The sequence below is a fragment of the Corvus kubaryi genome, unplaced genomic scaffold (genome assembly GCF_017639235.1).
Source record: "Corvus kubaryi isolate FWS band 111438036 unplaced genomic scaffold, C.kubaryi_AGA036_p1.0 37396, whole genome shotgun sequence".
Taxonomy (NCBI): domain Eukaryota; kingdom Metazoa; phylum Chordata; class Aves; order Passeriformes; family Corvidae; genus Corvus; species Corvus kubaryi.
In genome coordinates, this window is record NW_024581135.1 from 24,597,710 (window position 1) to 24,620,242 (window position 22,533).

At 40.5% G+C, this 22,533-nt stretch overlaps 2 protein-coding genes across 8 annotated transcripts in view; both read left to right on the top strand.

Moving 5' to 3' along the window:
* The first annotated feature begins 2,803 nt into the window (after positions 1-2,803).
* Positions 2,804-4,871, top strand: LOC121670409 (gamma-crystallin B-like). Its single transcript, XM_042040561.1, is given in 4 exon segments — positions 2,804-2,944; positions 2,947-3,070; positions 3,440-3,470; positions 4,743-4,871. Coding segments are annotated over 4 exon segments (372 nt in total). The 5' UTR covers positions 2,804-2,856.
* Positions 4,872-10,434: 5,563 nt separating this feature from the next.
* NBEAL1 (neurobeachin like 1) overlaps positions 10,435-22,533 on the top strand; it is an 80,105-nt gene continuing 68,006 nt past the window's right edge. For 2 of the 7 annotated variants that reach the window (XM_042040987.1, XM_042040992.1), the window contains exon 1: positions 10,649-11,282. In XM_042040987.1, coding sequence (XP_041896921.1) covers positions 11,232-11,282 — 51 coding nt within the window. In that variant the 5' untranslated portion in view covers positions 10,649-11,231. Of the gene's footprint in view, positions 10,568-10,647; positions 11,283-22,533 lie in introns of those variants that run through there. The other 5 variants (XM_042040991.1, XM_042040994.1, XM_042040989.1 and 2 more) reach the window with 4 other exon arrangements.

A 22,533-nucleotide genomic window follows, 5' to 3' on the forward strand; every position in this document is an offset into this window, starting at 1 on the left:
GTCTGCTTAGAACAGGAAATCAAAGTATTTCATTTGTCTTCAGCAGGAATAAATAAAGAACAGACCAGTTCCCCAGACAGCAATTAACACGTGCCCACTTACTGCAACAATGTACCTGGTTCAATTTGTGCAATTGAGAACCTTGGCTCTGTAGTGACGTGTAGATTATATGCTGGCATTCCTCTGGTAAAAGGCAAGAACGAACAGAAATAACTATTCAGAGATCAGGGTGATAGGTAGGGTGTCTGGATTCTAGATTCCATTGCATCCTAGAGCTTAGGGGTAGTTAAACTTCTGCAAAGGTTTCCACCTGAGTCAGGGATGGTGGCAGTTCCTAGTTTTTAAGAACCACTGAGAGGCTGCACTTGCTTTTGTTTGCAAATGTTCAGGGAATATCAAGCAGACATTAAGAAATGGTGCTAAAGTAGAGGGACACTGGAAATCCACAGAGCATCCAAGTTTTCACCAACAAGTCTTCTAGGCTCCTGCAGCTTGCTTTATGGTTGGTAGCAGGCACTAGAGCTGCTGGCATGCAGGCTATATTTCTCTACAAAAACACTGCTATTTTCAGATTACTCCTATGCTCAAATTTTTCTGAGGTGCAAAAGCAGTCAATCTCCATGTAAAAGCAGCTGTCATAACAGCGTACTGGCTGAGGGCAGCTGCAACAGATGGAAATAACCACACTCCTCAGACCATGGATACCATTTGTATAACAAGATATCCTGGCTCCAGAGTTTCAGATCAACCCACAGCCCTTCCTGCAGTGCCGTGTTCATCTGTGGCATAGGGTCCTAGGAGCAGGATCCAAGAAGTTGGATGAGTACTGGGAAGACAAATCCACTGAGAGTTTTTATAAAAAGAGACAAAACCTCCTGCTCAGAAAACCTCTTGAGCAAAAAAAAGCTTGAGGTCCTGAAGTTTGAATGAGATATTATGTATATTTGCTTCATATCTACCCTTCCCTCAGTGCCTACTCATGGAAGTTGCTTGACAGATGGCCCATCTGACCTGTGATGGCTGCTTTACTTTTGTTACAATAAGGACTTTACATGTACCTGCCCTACTCAAGTTCAAGGTCTCTCAAGTTCCAAACTTCATTACCAAGTCCAGTGCCCAAAATATTAATCTGTGAAGGACCATGTGGGATCCAAAACACAAACCTGCTCCCCATGGCAAGCATGATCACAGAGAGAACAAAAAAAAGTGTAAGAGTTCTGAGCCTGACAAAGATCTTTGAGAAATGCAAGCACAGGCCTGCACATTGGAGTTGTTCCTGTAAGTGAATTCAATTTGCTTAGCATTAATCATCAGAAAGAAGTTATTTTTGATACAAAGAAAGCATACAAGTGTTCAGAAACAAGACTCAAATCACACTCTTCCCTCAGTCTGCTTTCAGTGTTAAAGGGTGCAATTTCCTGGCTGAGGAAGCACCTCCAAGAGAGAGGCTGACAATAGTGATACCATTTACAACCCCCATTAGAAGCACAACTAGAGCTGTGTAAAAACAGAATAGCTAAATATTTGTCCCTGAAGTTTTGCAGTTTCATGAAATCACCATACAAGACTCATAGTGAAAGACATATGCAAGAAAGCCCAAAACAAGTAGCATTTTGGCTGAACAAGAAGCCAGTAAGACAAAATGACCCAAAATTCCTTCACAAAGTATGAGCAAGAAACATGAAAATGCACTGCACATGAATGTATTTTGTGAAGGTTAGTTCAAAGGTGGATGTGGAAGGTGAGAAAAGGAAGGCAAGCAGGAGAGAAAAGATGTCACAGTTACATCCTAGCAAAAATAGCAAAGATGAGAACAGCTGAGTGAATGGCACAAACAGCCTAACATGGATATCCAGCTTCTTGTAGGCAAGTACATTTATACATATCTTTAGATGGTCTACCAACAAATTAGCAGAGGGGGAACCTCAAGTGGTTGTTTTATTATCTCTCTGATAAATTTACCAAAGAAAGCCTATTGTGTACTTGAAAGATTTCAAATACTAAAACAGTTACACATAAAAAATATTTTGGTTGTGTTTTCTGTCCGGCTAATTTCCCTTTTAGCTTTTCAACTGCTGAGAGAGACCTTAAGTTCATATCATCTTAGACTTTTAAGATGTCAGGAAAATAAGTTTGAAATAACCTATTTCAAAAAAATCTAAGAAATATCACCAAACAATACCACTGAATTTAAGTATTTCTAACTGGATTTTACTGCTGCTAAGATATAGCAGCCCAGCAGACCTAAATTGCTCAGTGGGCTAACTTGGGCTGGACAGAGGAGTCTTGTTTTGTTACAGTATCTTTAAGACATGTGAAAGCTCCAGCACAATTCGGATGTACGGGGATTATCCCTTTCTTTGTTCTACATTACAGAAGATTTATAGGAACCCAGGACTGGGTGCAGGAGATGGGCACAAAGTTGAATGAATGTGTGATAAAAAGAAGTCATCCACAGAGCTATCAAAGAGCAAATGGGGTTTTTCACTTTCTCCAAATGCTCCCAAAACTTGTCAAAAGGCTGCTAACAGGATACTTTCAGCATGAAATAATGATAAAAGTTGCTTCCCACTTCCAGAGTCCCAAAGGGACATCCACCATTCTCTAATACTAGAGAAAGGAAGACAGCAGTAATGGTCTGCACATCCTATAGAAAATGGATATGAGCTAGTCTTAGGGCTCAGTAGAAGAGTCCCTATAGACCCTTGCAGTCTTTGGATTGCTTTGTACAACCCAGGCAAAACCAAGTCAGCTTTCAAATACTTTCCAGTGTGATTGGGACTACTTTTGTTTTATTGCAGATGTCTTTCTTTGAGGGCTGCTCCTGTGACACCACCACAGACCCGTCAGACCTGCATGCCCACCTCAACTGCTGACAAGGTGGAAACCAGCTGCTGGATGATCTATGAATGTCCCGACTACACAGGCCATCAATACTTCCTGAAGGGGGAGTCTCTTCTGACTTCCAGCATTGGGTGGGCTTCAATGACTCCACTAGGTGTTGTTTCATCACAGCAGTTAAGTTTTCCATATTGTCTCCATGTATGTTACTGCTCTCATTAGAATCAGAGCACCACATCCCATTTTGACAGCTCTGGCCTAAGGAACTTCTCCAGGGACCTCTGCAGAGGAGAGGAGTAGTTTCACTACTCACCAAGTTCACCTAATGAGGTTTGGTCTCTCAAAGAGGTAGGTAAGTAAATTTGGATTCTCACCCAAATAAATGGTTGATTAGTACTCAAGTGTGGGAGGGGAGGAGTTAATGGTATCAATTTTTAGTTTAATAACATGTCTATTATTTTATATATATAAAAGCACTTCACCAGTCTTCTAAAACCACTCGGGCTCTACATGCTGTACTAAACATCACAAGGACATTCAGTACAGAGCTGAAAACCACATCTCCCATGCCCTAGTCAATGCTCTTATGTCATGACAGGCTTAAAGTTGATGACTACACTACTGCAGAGGCAACCTGACACATCCCATTGTAGAGACACCACCATGTGTTTGAGCCAAACATTAAGGCATATTTGCTTCATGATAGGTTATTTCTGAGTACTTCAGGCCAGAATAGATCTGTGTTTTTTCTTTCTAGACTCATTCCCTGGAAGGGTTTTACTCAGAGGGGAGAAGTTGCCAAGATATGAAATATCTCAATACTCACACGTAAGACTAAGGAGTTGAAAATTGGCCCAGGAGTAGGCTCAATGCTGGAATATGTCCCTCCAATATTCATAAAAAAATTAGTTCATGCATGTTATAAGCCTTATGCACAATTCACAGTTTCCCTGTCCAGTAGAAGCTACATAGATCACCACACAAGTTTCCAGATACATTCCATCTGCATAGGATAATGCAGCTATTTTTTCCACTGATATCCAATTCTGGGCTTCACTTAGCTAAGACAAATTCTGGGGCCAGTTGCTAAAAGCAGTGCACTCTTGTGTCCTTACAAGTGGTAGAGGGAAAGAAGTCACAGGTAAGGCATCTGGGAACAAGATGGACTGAAAGAAAGTTGACTTGGGAGACCAATGAGAAGTATTAAGAAGGAGGAAAGAAACTGAGAATTAGTATGGGGGTAGGAAAAAAAAAAGCTAAAATTAGGAAGGATACTAAAGTGTTGTTTGGTTTGTTGTGGGTTAGTGTTTCTGGTTTTTTTTTAATTAACCTGTTGGACATTGCACAGTAGCAGCAATACTCTAGTGTCTATACAACTGCACTCAAGCACCTGCAAAAACTGTATTGCACATTGATGCAAAGCAGCAAGTATTTTTCTATAGCAAATCTTTTCTGTGCTAGATACAAGAGTCAGAGACAGCATTGAAACAGTTTATCATCTTAGTAAATAAAAAGCAAAAAAAACCCACCTGCCCGCTCAAGGCTGTACAAGAAAAATCCAGTTATGATGTCAACATCTGAGAAGATTGAGGACATATGACTGCTGTAGCAATCCAGGTATATCACTGAGTTTATTTTTTTACCTGCATGCAGAGTTGCTAGTTGTCCTAGCAAGTGCAGTTCTGCTCTCTCTGGAACAGAAAGGAGCACTGCTCACAGCACTGGTGCTATAAATTAAGACCCAGTCGCATTTATTCCTGCTAAACTGACCTTTCTGCACATACTAGTGGCTATTCACTGTCATGTTGCTAGCATCAGTAGCATCTAGCAAGATGTAGTCACCTAGAACTGCCACTTGACATCTTGTTTATCCATGTTTGGATTTGCCTTTGCACTCCCAGGAGCACAGCAGCTTCAGCAGTCTGAGGAATGACTTGAGAAGCAGGATGTTGAAGTTCATGGATAACTGCCCATCTCTCCAAGAGGGCTTTCACTACACAGACATCCAGACTTGTACCATATACAGGTGATTCACCAAATGGGATGCCATGAGTGCCAAAGCTGGATCCTTCCAACAATAGGGGATATTTTCTAACCAGCACTTTCCTACCTGTATGTTTGAAAATAGCATCTTTGGAAAAAAAATATTTCAGATCTTAGAGAAAAAAATTCTTCATTTATGATTATGGAAATCCCAAACGTCACCTGTAATTGAGTTCATGGATTAACTCCATGCTTGCATTGATTATAGGATGTACCTTTCATCTTGAGTTTCTCCACAACAGCAATGGCTTTCACAGAAGTATTTCTTCTGTGAGTACACTGGCAAGTTGACAGCAAACAGTATCACCATGGAAATACTGCATACCAAGCCTCCAGCTGTGAGACTAGATGACTTAAGACAGAGCAAGGCATTTACAGTTTTTATCAAGTTTATCAATAAAAATAATATCTAGCAATGACTATTTGAAATGCTACAGATACCAAAATAAATCTTTCAGTTAGTTATTCACTTCAAGATTAAGAAAAACCCAACAAACAGTCTTGGTGGCCAATAGTTCCTGCTACCATTTGGCATTAAATCCAGATTTCTGCACAGGATTGAATTGCTGCTATTTCCATCTTAAGGCCTACACTATGCCCTTTTGTTTAGCCAGGACCTCACACCATTTGGAGGCATGAACTCATGTTGACCCTCCACAGCACAGAAGTAGCAGCCTTCCCTAGGGTCTGGGGCTAGGAACCAAAAGAGAGACACATTATGTTAAAGATTATACAACCAGTTCAGTGTGCAAGTGGGCCCCCACAAGTCTTTCACATACTCTAACAGCACACTGTTTACACTACACTGTAGAATCTTTAAAACTCCATTTCAAGTTTTACAACAGTAGCAATCATTCAGGCCTCTATACCCTTTCTGTGCTCAGGAGTTAGGCTAGCCAAGTCCCTGGGATATTCACACGGGCACACCTTTGGTTTCACATTCCACTCAGAAGCAGGCAGTGTGTTTTCAGCCAATGTCTAACTCCTGGGAGGCTGTGGTACTAATATTTTGCAATAACCCCACCTCTAGTCAAAGTTAGAGCTTTCCTAAGCCCATTTTCCCTTAGTTGCTTCCATTCATTTGCCTTCTTCCCCAAATCAAGAGAAGTTAGGCTCCAAGTTGCTATAGCAGGCATCCCTGAGAAAACCTTACCCTGTTCAGCTAAGAGGGAATCAAATTCAAACAGATCAACAGAGACTACTAACCCCTACATATCCTTCAGTCTTGGTTACTGCTATGTTGTTTTTTTCCTGACATACTGATTGCTTTCAGGAATCAAGCTGCAGATACATACTGTTGAGCACTGCAACATAATGAAATAATTCATTAAATACCCTCATAACTAAAGCAGAATGATTTGAAGTGCAAGTATGGTAACTTCACTGATCCCTGGCACTAAGATTGTACAGTAAAGGATGGCTTACTTTGAGTGAGAAATCAGTCTGGTGAAGGAAGGAGAACACTTTTATGATGCAATTTTGTGCAGTAAGAACTGGTGCCTTCAAGCATCTGCAAGAGAAAGACAGCTGTAGCACAAATCTACATGTTAGCTCTTGCATAGCTAATCTAAATGACAGCAGAGGAGAGGGGCAGTTCTAAGACTCAACTCTCATCCATGAATTTTCGCTGTTTGTTTAAGAACCTTGGCAGATCAAAGTACATAAACACATACTATCTATTTAGTCTGAAAGGGTCTTTAAGAGGAACCCTACACAAGAACATTCCTAGCACAGCTGCAAACTTAAGGCTTGTGATAAGGGAGCCCATACTACAAAAAAGGAAGCAGAAGAGATCAAGTCACTGTCTGGGCCTTTTACAACGGTGGAGTCATTATACTGAAGGCCCCCCGTGGAAACAAGCCGAAAGGACAGGCAAGGACAAAAACACTCACCAGGATCCCAGGCTGCCCTGGGGTAAATTCCTTTCTGAATTTAAGTCTGGTGAATGGCTTAATCCTGCATATCTGAAAGCAGGGCGGGCAGGGGGACTTAATGCTATTAGCCAGGCCATCACCTCCCAGTTTTAGCTGTGGCCGGTCTCCAACACTTTGGAAGAAAGTAACTAAAATCCCTAGATACCAGCTTATATATCAAGAGGCAAACAAAATCCTTCCCATTTTCAAATTTTACAAACAACTAACAAGCTCTGAATACCTCGGGTACAAAGTGAATATAGTAACAGAAGGAAAATTAAACACTAAGTTTGCTGACTTACATAACAGAATAATTGTACACTCATCTGGCAATCATAGCCAGAAAAATTCACCCTCCACAAAACATCATCACAGAGGCCTAGACATCTTAGAAGGACCAGCTTGCCTCTTTCCGATAGCCACACAAATCCAATCTCAAGTTATTTTGGCTTGAATATATAGAAACTAGCATCCAAAAAGTCTTATTTCTTTACATCCAGCAAAAGGTACTTTGATAGTGGAAGTTTTACACACAGCCACAAGGCCATTTGTTTACTTACACTGTCAAGATTACTCCTTGCTTCTGTGCAAGAGCCTCTTTGTAAAAAAAAAGGTGGAAAATTTGAGGGGCAGGTTCATTTTGAAGTTGATGTCTACATCCATTTCTATTTCAGATCTTTATTGTTGGTAAAAAAAGCATTAGCTTTAAGACATCAAGAAAAAGCTCAGCTAAAAGACTCAGCATGATTTCTGTTGGTCTGGGGCTTGGTCTCAGTAGAAGCCTTAGGGCCAAACAACACGGCTGAGAATATCTAAAAGTCAGATTTTTGCCTGTTTCATTTGCTTCCACAGAAAATAAGCATAATTTAGCAAAAGCAGTACTATAAGGTGTGTGGCTTTTCCTGCCACTTCAGAGGTTCCTGGACTCAAAGTTGCAATCCAGTGTCGTCCATTTCTTTGTTAAATCTTTCCTTAACCCAAAATTAATGTCTTCTCCTTATCCACATCCTTCTTTCTACCCATTCTGTTACCTGGACTTGCTGACAAACAAGTTCACTCCATAGTAAAATGACTGAGTTACTTATATACAGCTCCTGATGAGAGACATTAAAACCCACAACAAATAATAAACAAAGTATGAGGAATAACCACTGTTGTAGACAGTTACCACAAGACAGCAGCTGAGGGACAATGAAATACTCATGAACACTGCCTACCTGACTGTTTAAGGTCCATGAAATGATACATAATTATGGAAGAGCAAGCAATGAAAAGTCTAACAATTAGCCTTCACAGCTGAAACAATCCATAAACGCTCACATTTTAAAGTACCCATACATAGCTGGCAAGGCTTCTTTCTACACTTTCCTCAATTCTTTGATTTCCATATCCTTTGCTGAGTCTTCATGTACACTGAAATATAAATTCACTTAGCATTATACTACACCTGCAGAGACAAACCTGTAACCCACTTTTTTCCACTGACCTCTTTCATTATTGCTCATGTATCTATGTAAGAAAAAACTCATAACAAATAATGTCTGTGTGAACAGGGAGAGAGTAAACTTGACATACACCCAGTGATGCAGACACCCAAAAGCCACCTCAACAACCTTACAGGGAGCTTAGGAAAACCTCTAGAAGGTCAGACCAGGAGACCACTCACCCTGAATGACAAAGGAACAGACTGTTCTGTTGCAAACCACAGACGCTTTACTTTCCATCTAGAGCACCTATATAAGGCAAGAACTGCCTACACAAGCAGCACTGATTGCCTAGGCCCACTAAAATAACTACATTGCTACAACTCCAGCAGAGTGGAAAATGGCTGCTTTATAGTCTGGGAACATCCTAATTACGGGGGTGGCAGCACTTAACCAGGGAAGAGTCTCCCATTTCTATCAGAGGATGGTTTTTTATTGCTTCATTGAAGCCTGCTGCAGGACTGGTGTGTGTAGGAGCAGCTGCTCTTACAGGAGTCAGTAATGCAAAAAAGCAGAGCAATATCTGAAGGGAGGATTGGGATTTTTACATGGCTTTGCTAGGGCCTGACTTCTTTGAAAGGAGCAAGTTGTAAGAGAAGTTTGAAATAAGCTGTTGTCTAGTCTAGGAAAGGCAGCAAAAAATGTGGTAAGAGCTTGTAACTCAAAAGACCTGCTATAAGGAGCTTCCTTTTATCAAATTACTGTGGAAGGGCCAAATAATAGTGGTTTGCATTTCCTAGAAAGGTGATGCAGGTTGGCTGTTAGGGAGAAGCTCCTAGCAGTAACTCAAGCCCTGAGGTAAGTCTCTCAGGGAGGAGGCAGGCTCTTTTTTCCTAGACACACTTCACCGAAGGGGGCCCAGGGTGATTTAAGCACAGCAGATCCTGCCCTGGGGACAGAGCTAGACTCTAAGCTCTTATTTTTTTTTTGATGGAAAAAATTATGTTACATCCTCAAGGCAGCAGAATATTGCGGCTAGCATCAAGTACCAGAGCACATGTATCACACAACTAAAAATAATTTTACAGTCTCATTTTTGTCAATGTCCCTTCATCCGTGCTAGATACTATGTTTAGATATTGCAGTAAAAGATACTTCTACCACTCCCACAGCAGCGATCCACATGAAACAACATTGAGCACAGATTAGCTCTTAAATTTCTCCAGGGAAACTTCACTGATCTTCTAAAACAAGACAAATATGCAAAGGCTTGTTGCAGGAACATATCTCAATCTGTCTTTGGGCTCTTGGTGATACTTACCCATCCCTAGAAAAACCTTATGTAGCAGACACTACAATGATATTGCACAGTCACTTCCTTTGCAAAGGATTCCCAAACCTTTTGTTAAATCGTTGCAAAGGTGTGAAAACCCCCTGAAAGTAATCAACTGTGTAATGAATGGCAATGCTTCATTGCATGAAGCTGTATGAATCCAAGTGAGGAGATGACCCAGTGGCAGAAGGACCGGGGCTGTGGCCAAAATTTGCAGGACTGTGATTCTCCCAGCAAACTAGAGAGATGGCCCATGTCTCCTTAAACCTCCTCCTCCCTGCTTTGGAGTCTGACACAACAGTAATTTCCAGCCTCACTTTCCAAGGGAGCAGGTGGACACGGAGGGAAGCCCATTTCCCGGGGAGTGCCCTGCGAGTCATGCAAAGAAGATCCTGTTATTGAAGGAGCAGGAGGAAAGTCCTTCACTGGAGTGTGGTGCCTTGGCTGCATCAGCACGGGCTGGTGTGGTTGGGCATGGCCACCTGCAAGCTGAGGGAAATCTAACTTTTCTGAGGAAATCTAACTTTGGTTCCTTAGTCCTATGCAAGCTCTGCATACAAGGTAGGGGGCTGCTTTATGGGGGCAGCAGGTTGGATGTGTGGATATATCCACGCTCCGCAGGTCGTGCAGGCAGCCTCTCTAGAGCATATGTAAAACACGTGTATGTGCTTGGTAACCTTTATTACTTGTGAAGCAAAGCAGTGCGGAGGTTTCCTGGGTGCTCAGGGTGTGGGTGCTGCTTCTTTGCGGGCACGCTCCTGGTGCGGCCTGGCAGGGACGGCCGGCTCTGGGGCTGGGGGGGCCGCAGGCTGCACTGCCCTGCCCGCAGCCAAGATGGCGCCCGCGGCTTCCCCGCCCCTCGGCGGCGGCCCGGGGCGTGTGCGGGAGCGCGGGCGGGGCGGGCGATGTGGCGAGGCCCGGCCCCTCCTGCCCGGCCGTCACTCGCCGCGGCCCGGGTAGGCTGCGGGAGAGGCCGCGGTAGCGCGGCGGGAGCTGGGGGAGGCCGGGGCGCGGTAGGTGGCGGCGCGGGGCGGCCGGTCCCGGCCGGGAGCGGGCGGCGGTGCAGCGCGGGGCTCCTCCCGCGCCCTGCGGCTCTGCCCGGCAGTCGCTGGCCTGCGGGCCCCGCCGGGGTCCGGGGCAGAAGGGCGGTGACAGCGGCTGTCACTGCCGGGCCGGGACCGGGAGCGGCGGTACCCGCCGCCTCCCGGGGCTCCAGCGGCCCCGCTCGGCAGCCCTGCGGCTTCCCCCCCTGCAAAAGCGAGGAAGCGCCACGGACATTAATCGGCAGACCTCTCCGTCACAGGAGAATAGTGTCAGAGAGCAAAGCGGTGCGACCTGCCGCCGCCCCATTCCCCAGGTTGTCTGTGGGCTTTAAGTGCGGATTTGTTTTTTCCTCCCACCACCAAAGGCCTGAAGGGTATGTTTTCACTTTCAGAGATTAAAACCGAAGCGGCGCTGACGAAGAACGGACATGCTTGACACTTGTCTGCAGTTGCTTGTGTTGCACTTCGTTGTTTACTGGAAAAGGAGAGACTGAGACCCCGTTACTTGACTTCTTCTTGGGTTATGATATAACTAATAATAAAGCAAAACTGTGGAAAGAGCACCTGGGAACTGAGCATGGTAGGATCTTGAAGAGAAAAGTAGCTGGGATCGACGGGAAGAGGAAGGGGAGGAATGGCATCCCGAGAGAGGCTGTATGAGCTTTGGATGCTTTACTGCAGTAAGGTAAATATTTGTGTTTGTTTGCTTTTATCCTCTTTTATTTGCTAGTCAGGTATTTAAAAGGTATGTGTAATATATTTTTTCTTGGAAATTGCATAGACGTGGTTAGCTTCTGTAAGGATGTAATTGCACTTCTTAGACTATTTACAGACTTATCCCATGGTTTGCTGTTCATCGTTTGTTTTTTTTATGTTTGAGGTGAGAATTGCCGTGTTCGTGGCTCAGTTTAAGCAGTTATTGTAGCTATATATTTTAACTATGTGATTGCATACGTTTACATAATTCTTCGTTTTGTAGCACATTAAGCTGTATTGTACTGTACTGTATTGATTTAATTCAGTGCTATCTAGTATTTAGCTTTGTACTTACTGATTTCTGAACAGCTTCAGCTTTATTTAAACTTCATTAGCAAAAGCCTCCCCAAAGAGCAGATTTATTAAGTTACTCCAGAGTCTGCCGTTGCTGGCTATTGCCATAACATCTGCACACTCCATTAGTAATGAATTTCCTTCAGCTGGCAGAAATAATGCAAAAATGCCATCCTGTCTCCATTTGCGTTTTATAGTGTAAAGCAATTAATGTGTTTAAAGCACACCCAAATTGCTGCCGGGTGTGCTGAGTATGTACACAAATTGGATTGCAGATTATCTGAATAGGTAGGTGTAAAATAAGGAGCATACAAAAAATGGCTGTAAAGGTGGAGGAAAGGACCGATCTACTATGATACAGGAGCTCAGTAGCAAGGGTAGCTTTTGATGGCCTTCTCTGGTTTTGTTTTGCCTTTTTGCAGTCTCATGCTTCGTTTGTGTTTCAGTTTAAGTTTCCAGTCCAGTAGAACATTAAGGGTAGAACAATCCTTCCCTTGTTCTTCCCACCTCATTTCTAGAGAATTCCCATCTCAAGAGCATAGAATGTGAGATGTTAAGTACAGACCATTTAACACAATTGCACTAAGTACTTGTCTTAATGGTCTCTTTTCCTAATTTTTGTTCAACCTTAATCCTCCACATGTAGGTAAAACTAGTGCAAACATAACAGCATGGTATCAGTTCTTACTGCTCCCCGTTCGGGTGAACTGCTGGGTTGAACCTTTGCCTTTTAAGCCAGTGTAGTGATGATAATGGCAGTAGGAAGTGGAGTAGCACTGTAGAAGATGGATGTTTTGCCAGTGAGTTCATCGATGTGAGAGGAACAAAGACACTTGGAATACACTCAAAGAATCCAGACTTTACTCTGCTTTGGGAGACACTAGGGCCGCAGAGATTGAGCCAAGTTCTGAATTTCTTTGCTCCGCTGTTCTTCGGCTCTTTCCTCCCTTGTTCTTTAAAATATTCTTTTGTCCGTTTTGGATTTACTCCCCCTTTGCTGGAACCTTTTGTTCAGATTGTATGCCATCCATCTCTATGTTGTTCACATAGCAGGAAGGTTGCATGAAGGAGTGTTAGTCAAAATGTGTGGTGTAGATCACTTAGGGGATGTTTGGTTTCTTTATGGAAATGATGTGCCCACAGTCTACACAGATATCAGGTGGTAGAGGATGGGCTCTTTAAAAAACCTCATATTTTCATATATTCAGTCTCCTCATTAGCTATCAGTGATGGTTTTGGCCTTTTTTTCTTTCAGACCCATATATTAAGGGCACTATTAAATGAATTTGTTTGTTCCTAAGTAGCAAAACATATATTTTAAAGATAAAATAGCGTGTCTTTAAAATAGGAGGGCAACTGGAGTGATTCAGAAAAAGAGAGTCTTCACTTTTTCAAGAAGTCTTAGGCATTAAACTTTTTTTTCTTCTCTCTCAACTGGTTCAGGTTCAAATGATATCTTATTCTGCTTGAGGCAGGCATCCAGCCTTAGAGTCTTGGATTAAGCTTGGTGAAGTTGAGAGCAGATGAAGAAGAGACATAGGTCTTGGGATGTAAAATGTGGGAAGTCTTAATGTAAATTAGTTTGTTCAGTCCACTTGGAAGCATCTGTATATTGTGCTTTGTTCTTCTCAGAGCATCTAGCAGAACGGGAAGGTGTAGCAACATTTACCAGTGACAGGATATAGTGGTTTAGAGAAAAGTCTCTCTATATCTGGGACTGCCCAGTGAAGTGTAGTATGTTGCACTGTTGTGACTTTGTCCCAGAATGACATCCTGGGAAAGAAAGCTGGGCAATTTCTTCCAACTAGAAAAACTGCAGGAGAGTTACAGTTGAGTAAAGAAGGAATTTATTGTGCCACAAATCCCAAATATGTGGGTTTAGCTTTTGCAGCCTTGTTAGCTAAAGAAACAGTGAAATCCAAGCTACTCCTTTGTGATGCTTCAGATTGTTGCTAATAGTCTTGTCTTTCGATAATCGGGTCCTTCATGATAGTCTTTTAAATACAGCACCCTATGCTAAAGGAGCAAGGCTTTTCACAACTTTCAAGCGCTACACAATGCTGTGTTACCATCTTACCATCTATCCTGGGTCATGACTCCTGTTCTTTGTAATAATTTGATGTCTCTGGCAGCATGAGGTGTCAGTTGCAACACTTAGTTTTGTGCAAAGTTACATTAGGAAGGTATTTCTCTGTTTTCATTGCCTCTTGTGCAGTTGAGGAATTGGAGATTTGGGCAGACGGGAACATTAATCAGGGGCTCTGCAGGAGCAGTCTTTGGAGGACACCATGTATGAGGTGGTTTAATGTTTCTGGTTGTTGTGGTTTGGGGTTTTTTTGGTTTTTTTTTAAATTTTTTTAATGATAATGTTTGAGTGTCTGCAAGAGTTTGGTTTTAGTTGGTATTCAATTGTTTTGCATCTGGCAGTTTCTAATCTAAGGCTACAATTTGGCTTTAGATTTTTTTTTCTCTGTTTCCCTAAAAGCTACAGATTACAGTCAACTGTTAAAGATGAAAGTAGTAGCCATACTTGATTTATAATGCATCTGACATTGCATGGAAGCAGTTTAAAACTTAATTAAATCTAGTAGAATTTAGATACGAGTTGCTGGGGTTGTTACCACCATGTTATATTGTTCACCGTCTTGAGTCTGTTCTTGTCTCGAGTCTCTGGTTGGTTTTGATTTTTTTTCTTTTTTTTTTTCCAAACTGTTGATGTTAAACTTTCTGCAAGTTGTTAAGGATGTTAAGATGTTAAGGATGTTAAGATGTTGTTTCATCCAAGTTGTTACGGATGTAACTTCTTGATGATTTTCAGTTTTAAATGGTTTTAGTGGCTGGGGGATTTTTTTTTCTGTTCAGTGAACTGTTAATGTACAATGCCTTTACTCAAATATTGATATGGATGTAAACTGCTGTCTTCTCATCCAAATGTTGTAGTGTGAGCATTTTAAGATAATTGAATAGCACAGGTCATTCTGTAGAAGTCGCCAAGAAAAATTTTTTCCAGTTGATTGTCAGTTCAAAGCCTTCAGTAACCTACAGAGGAGAATGGAACACTTCTTATATAAGTGCAGATAGAGCACATAGCTGAAAATGCTTTACTAATGAAAGTGTACAGCAGGAGAAGAGTTACATTAGGTAGGAGAAAAAAAGTACCTGCTTTCATGTGTGTCTGTGACTTCTTTGTGTTTATGTGACTGAGGTAATCTACCAGTTTTGTCTTGTAACATTAGACTGTCGTGGCTGTAATATTACTATGGTAATATTGCTATTGTAATGTTGGTTGAATAACCTTTTATTAGATATTGATTGTATATCAGTACAGAAAACTTATTTCTGTTTCATAATCCTCTGAATTAACTTTTACTGCAGATTCAAATGAAGAGATTCAACCTCTGTCTTATCTGTAAGATTGTAATTATATGTAGTTCATCTCCAGTTGTTCTGGTGGGTATTCCAGACTCTTAGACATAAAGCATGTCAGGATGTCAGGATTTCTGATATTTTTGATTTTATTCAGAAAGTGTTCAGATACCCTTTTATATGGAGAGTTTTCTAGTCTATGAAAAAAAGGGATCCTAGTTGCCTTCAAAAGACATTTCGAAGGAATTAATGCAAGCAATTCTACCATATGCACATCAGAAAATCTTCAGTTTTCATGGTACTGAAATGGTTCTGAGCTTTTTCTTACACTCTTGTCTTATAGCCCTGATTTCATTTAAACACTGCCTTTGCCTGTAAAATGACACAATGATTTGAAGGGAAGCCTGTGAATGTTCTTTGCCCAGTTTGGAGTCCGTGCTTCACATTTAAAAGAGGGAACATTCAACCTTAGTGTCACTGATACAGTCGGGACTCTGTGTGTTAGCTGATCATAATGATCTGGTCATTACTAATACAGGGAGCTGAGACAGTCACATCCCTTGCTGTGTTAAGAGCAGCAGACTTGTGCATAAGCTGTTATCTCAAATGTGCTTTCTTACCTTGTGCTGTACTTCTCTTCTGTTTTTACTAAATCTGATTGTATTGAGATTAAAATGTTGTAGTTTTCTCTCTGGCACAGTAAGGGATATCTCTATATTATAAATATCTTCTCATTTAATATTGCAACACTGTTTCTCAAAGAAATGTGGGTTTAGCCAAATTATGCTTAGTTGTGGTGAGAAGCATGTAATTCAATGGGAATATAATAATCTTTGACATAGAATTGTAAGCCCCATGTGAAACACTGACCTTTGCATCCCAGATGTGATCTCATCCTGACTTGGCTTGCACTTGTCTTCCTTCTTGTGCAACTGCTGACTTGTCAGTGATGCAGATCACAGTGCTATATATTGCCTTTGTTATATTTGATAAAGAAGTATTCAGCTTACAGTTAGATGAATGTTTGAGCAAACCAAATGGTCACTAAAAGTAGTTTTTCGTAATTCACTGTCATGTAAATTTATGCCTCTGCTGAAACCAGTGAGTGAAGTCTTAAAAAACAAGCTATATAAGATAGCTTTTCTGTAGGTTGTTTTAAGTAAATCTCCACATTCCTAGTGAGTGTAACTTGTAGATCCTGTCACAAGCCACTTGTGGCCATGTGATGGTAAAAATATCTTTGTTCTGTCTCTATTCAAGAGGCTGAACTAAGAATAGATATAGATAAACAACAACAGTTGGTCTTCAATTCTGAATTAACTGCTATTTAAAGAGATGTCTCCTAGTCCAAGAACTAACATAATTCTGATACTTACAAATATAGAACTTTTCATCTAAATAACTGACATGAGTATATGAGACATCAGTCTCTTGAGTGGTTGTTTCCTACCTTAATTATGGGCCAGGGTGACCTTGTGCTGGTAGTTGTTCAGACACAGAACAGAGACTGACACAGAGAACGCAGTCTTCGGGTTGCAGTGAGGCAGTAGATAAATCTAAACAAAGATGTAAGAAAACCATAACATTTTACGAGCTATGAAGAAGTTATTGTTGCTTATTCTGTAATATATTTGGCAGTCCATACATGTAGCTGCTACTTCTAGATAAAGTCAAGTCTGAGGTTTGTCCATGTTTTTGGTATAAGATTCAGGGCTTTAGTGGTGTCCAACATGAGGTTAGAATTCCCACATGTCTACAGGTTTGTGGATCAGCGCTTTACAGAATCAGTAAGAAACCTCCAGTTCTGAACATGCCAACGAAGACAATTCTGATTCAGCTTTTACTGACATGAAAGAATTAAGTGTCTCTTAAATGGAGTGATTTACCATGAAGCTACAAACACAGGCTTCTGGTTCTATGTGTTGATTCTCTAATATAGAGTGAATTTAACAAACTCTGGATTGTTGTGCGTATCTGAGTTATGGAGCTTTTAACTTGGTCAGCTGGGCAGATCTGGGGAGAATGTGTGTCCTGATAAAAGAATATTGCTGAATCAACTCAAATGTATGGTATGTTTGTGCTGATTACAGAAACGGAAGAGAGGCTTGCTAGCTGCCTATTGAACAGCATTGGAGCTTAAGGCCTGAATCCAAATGTTGTCAATAGATACTGTTAAAATATTTACAGACTTCAGAAAGGTTAAACAACGGCTGTAGAAGAGAGAAGAGCTTCTCTAATTACTGAGCTTTTCTTGCTGAAAGAATTATATGTGAGTAGGGGAAAAAGCATCGAAACATGCACACCTCAACAGTACAGATAAGCACCTTTTTTCTTTAAAAAAAATCCAATTTGCTCAAGTCTAACTTTTCCAATTTATCTTCTACTTCATGGGAGGCTGCAGTGGAGCATGATAGGAGATACAACAAGAAACACCAAGAAATTAAAACTGTATTTGATTATTCTCCTCACAAACACTGTCTTAAGTTTGATGTCTCAGTTAGGCTTCTCCAAGTATCTGCAAATCTAAACATGAGCTGTGAGTTTTCTGTGGCGGTAAGATGTTTGTGCATTCTCTGATACTTAAAGCAGTTTTGATAATCTAATTTATGATTGAGGATTACATTTGCCTTTAGTACACAATGAGAATAAGTGATATTAAATATATAGTGGGTGGGTACAGCTCTTGGGAGTAAAGCAGGATACAGAAAACAAGTGTGTTATTTACAGAAATCTGGCTCTAGTTGATTGTGCTGATCAGTTAAAAACTGAACCAGCAGAAGTGCAATGGATGCCAAACAGCACTTGGACAAGTAACCCATATTCTGCTATGCCATAGTTTTTGAGGGTATTTTTTAAGTGTGCTTTTGAAAAGTGGATTTGAGGTTTTTAAGTGATACACCTTCAGTGTATATATGAATTATACCTTCAGTGTATAGTTCAGCTCCAGTACATTAATGTAAGGCCAGGTGAAACTGAGGGGACAAAACCGAATAGTTAAATCCATAGCTAAAGATACAAAAATTGGTTTTAGTTAAATTTGGTGTAATCATATGCCACTTTGAAACAAATACATTTATTTATTAAGCTGTACACAAGTTCTCAGCCTTTATCTGCTGAAACACATGGCAATGTTCAGCTGTTGATACAGTGAAATAGTAGGCTGATGTTTTATTGTTGTAGCACCATCCTGCTTCCTTTCTGTCTGTGATAAACTTGTATTGTTTCTTGCACTGCACTGAAAGTTAGAAACTCAATGGGGCAAAAGCTGACTTTGTGTGTGTTGGTGCTAAATTTCAGCCTTTTTCTCATGTAAAACAATGGCAAAATTTGGAGTTTTAAAGCAATTAAGAGAGTCTAAAGCTTTTCTGAGATATATTTTGAATTTTCATTAAATTTAGGCTGATCTTGACACTGTAGACTTTTGACATCATGTTATTTTAGTTGCCTTTGAATTATTTCCCATGCTTCTTGTTCCTTTAGGCTTAAAATACAGCTTCCAGTTGGTTCACTATGCCAACTTTGATGGGAAAAGTGAATGTTAATAGATGTAATTTGTTGCAGTATGGTAAATTCCTGATAAGTGCCCTGTGCAGTGGACTCCAGAAGGCTGAAATAGGGTATAACCATGTGTACATGGGGCTTGCCTAGTAGTGGTACTTCCAGTCAAATGTGAAGACATTAAAATCTGAGTTCACATTAATTAGATTCATCCCATGGATGGTATCAGTCACGTGCCAGTTCCAAGCTACAAGGCTGTAATTGTATCATTATTCAAAAACAACAGCAACAATAAAAAAAGCAAGAGAAAGAAAAGTAGAGGCTTTACTTCCATTTCAGTAAGAAAATTCTTTCATTTTGTTTTTCCAGTTTTGCTGGAGATCTGAAGTAGAGAGGAAAATGAATAAAAGTGCTTGGATTGCCTTTAACTTAAGGCAGTACTAGAAGATTAATAATATTTTTTGTTTTGAAAAGAGAAGAAAAATATTAAACTTGACTTTAAAGTTTGTGAGCTAAATTTTATCATGATTGGCAGCTATAGGCTTAATTTGGTATAAATCCCTATGCTAAAGAGAATCTTTAACTTGTCCCAAAATAGTTGTTTCTATCATGATTCACTGCAACTTCCATTTATAAAACAAAGCATCACCACTCCATCCCTCTTTTCTTTTAATTCTGGAAATGGAACAGAATGCTTGTGTGGATGTTGTAAAAGGAGATTTGTAGTTATTTGCCAGGAGCTTTTCTTCTTTTGGATCCTCTGATTCAAAAATCAGTATTTTGATTAAATTGGAAAGTTGTGCCCAAAGGTGATTCCCTTGATAATTAGAATTGATTGATTGAATTTATCAAGGCAGTTTAGCTGGTTTAGAATGCTTTATAATGAAGTCTTTTACTAATTCTAACTGCAGTGTTGCTGCTATAACAAAGCTTTTCACATTTTATTTTGGCATTTTACATGAAAGGTTCACAAAAAGCATGAGCACTGTGTCATATTTCAGAGTAAAGGCTGCTAGGAGTTCTCATGCTGGAAATGTAGCCTTTTATGTCTGAAAACATGAAGAGGAAAGAGTTCCCTTAAAACAGATCTTCTAATTCCCAAATGAATAGTTTATTTCAAACAGTGTTGAGAAACGTTCTGCAATTCTGCCTTATGGAGACTACTTCAATTAATTTGAAGAGGAGTAAACTCACCAGTAATCTAAAGGCAATGTTTCATGTTTGGTTTCTACATGTTACATTTTGTAGGTCTAATTCAGCCTTGACAACAAAGGGTTGTTCTTATTTTAAATAAAATGCTTGGAGATGGGGGATTAGTTATGATAATACCACTGCCAGTGACATTTTATGGTTGTGCTTCTAAGCTGAAATCCACTTTGAGGGTTGACTGAGTGCTAGCACAGGAGTCCGACCCGGCTGGCTGTTTGATGGCTGCATGTTAAATTTAACGGCTTCAAACAACTGTCTTGTCGAACAAGTCGGGCTTGTCTGATAGTTGGACTCTGAACTGCCCTGCAGGGAATTTTTGTCTTTAGAGCATGGAATGTGACACTGCAAATAGCCTCGGGTGGATCCAGCTTTTGTTTTTAGCAACTAATGCTTCCTGAACGTATCTGTAAAATTCTACTGAGCTTTGCCCTTCTAGTTCCTTGCCTGAAGCTTTAGTAGAAATGGAAGTAACTACTAAATCTAGAAGCAACCCTTTATATAAATACATAAATAGTGTGGTTTGAAACCTTGGGTAAATGTGCCCATATTCCCCAGGCACAAGGCTGAAGACTTTCAGTGGGAGGACTTCAGTGCCAGTTTTGTGTACAATGTTTCCATTTAACTGAGAGCTGGCTGTGAGACTACCTGACTTCTTAAAGGATCTAAAAAATGTTATGCTGGTTCAAACATTTCTTGTGACCTTCTTGCACAGGCAGACTGAAAAATAAGACTGTATTAGAACATTTTTGTCATTCATTTAATCAGTTTTCATAGAGACTAGAAAAGGCTATTGTAACTTCCGGGCAATTCAGTTTATCAAAGACAGGAGCCTGTCCCAAGCTAGTGTAGATTTTGGCTATAGTTTCTTTTCACTTCATTGCCTCAGGGAATGTCCTGTCTGTCAGAAGAGCATCAGAGTAGATCCCCTCTCTGCTATCGGCTTTGCTTCAGCGTGGTTAAATGCTGAAGGTGGTGCATTGAGAGCTTGTTCCCCAGTTCCACCAAGACCTTCCTAGAGTTTATACATCTGTATTACAAGTGTTAAACACTCCAGGGGAATCTTGATAATTGTTTGGGAGTGTTTAGTCACAGTATTGCAGTGCATACTGGGGACCAGTATGATGGGTTTATTTAGCAAACTTTTTTTTTCTTTCTAGCATCGTACTATGTTTGAAAAGAAAAAACCCAACAAACTAACCCTCCTCTGGCTGTTTCATGGGAGTCAGGCTTAGTGTGTTACGGTTTTGACTGTTTTTTGAGGTTATTTTCAGTACCTGTTAGAAACACTCCACTGCTCAGGCCTGGCAGTCTTTTTTTTTTTAAACTGTAAAGAGCTGTAGCAACTCTTACTGTGCTGAGAGGATCTTAGGGAAATGGCAGCCTGAAGGGTGGTGTGTAATTTTGCCGGGTTGGGCTTTTTGTTTTTTTTTTTTAATGAAAACCAGAGATGTTTAAGGAAAGGAAGGAACAAGGAAGTATTTTCACTTTCAGGTGCTCTGAGCTACATTTGATTTAATAGGCATAAAGGACTTCTTCATTAGTGCAGGTGAGTGACTGCTATAGCAGTTGCTATAGCAATTTCACAGGCCTTCATTACAATGTGCTGAGCTCAGAAGCTGAAGCTTAACCTCTGCAAACTTGTGGCTATCAACTAAAGAACTTTTATACTCTTGGGCTCTTTTTTTTTGTTTTTCAGGGTTTTTTCGTAGATTTTCACTTGTCTTACAATGACACCTTTAAAATAGCCCTGTTAAAGCTCTGCTTGTTTCCGTTTATCACTATGAAGAGAAATGGCTGACTTAAGCTGGATTTTACCTTCTTGGATTTCAAGCCATGGGGAAATTATCTTCCAGAATTTTTAAGGCGTGCAGTTTCTATATATGAATTATTATTCAAGTAAGTTAGATCAATTTGTCCCACACAAAAGCTAGGCAAGTTTCAGGTAAATAAATTAAAAGCTTAGGCTTGTAACTTAGAAGGCTTCAAGGTTTCAGAAAACAACATTTCTTATCTTGTAGCAGTTGGAAAGCTGTAACTGGTGAAAGGCATCTTATTACCACATACAAGCTTCTTCCTGCTTTTACTGCTGCTGTACAAATCAAAAATTTCCTTCTTAATTTCTTGCTGATCTCGTAGGACATGTCTGCAGAGTGTGTGTGGTGGGGCTGGAAAAGAATACCAATCTTAAACTGGTTTATTACAGTTTAGCCTTGTGGTGTATTATCAAAGCATACATTGCTTTGTAAACTGTGCTTTGAAAGTACATCTTCAACCAGCCCCACAGAAAACAATTTGGAGCTTTTTTTTGAGATATAGCCTCCAGCTGCCTGTCTGCAGAATGGTAACAAAAGGGTAGTTTTGAAAGACATAAATTCCATAGTTTTTGCTGCTTCTACTGGTAGCAAGGCTTCTGAGTATTTATGATGCTTTATTCTGGTGTTCTACTGCTTCCTTGGGAGGAGTACAGATACTACGTAGTAGCTCACAATTTATAGTGGGTGGGGTAGAGCTGAGGTTGCAGTTCAGTGATTTGTTGCTCTCAGTAGCAGCACAAGTTTCAAAGTTTGAAAGCTGTTTGTTTGTAACTTTTGTTTCTAACATTTTTGAAATAACTCACATATCTTAATTGTAGCCCAGCTGCTAAATATTGGGTCACTTTTTCCTGGAATGAACTCCTGCTTCATAAGTCTTCATTTTAGTTTGTTTCTGGAAAGGAGGCATGCTTCTGTTAGCTGGTATATAATGGAGATTTATTTCTTGGTGTTTCTCATGTTGCTAAGTGATCTTGTTTACTTCTTTGCCTTCATGATTTT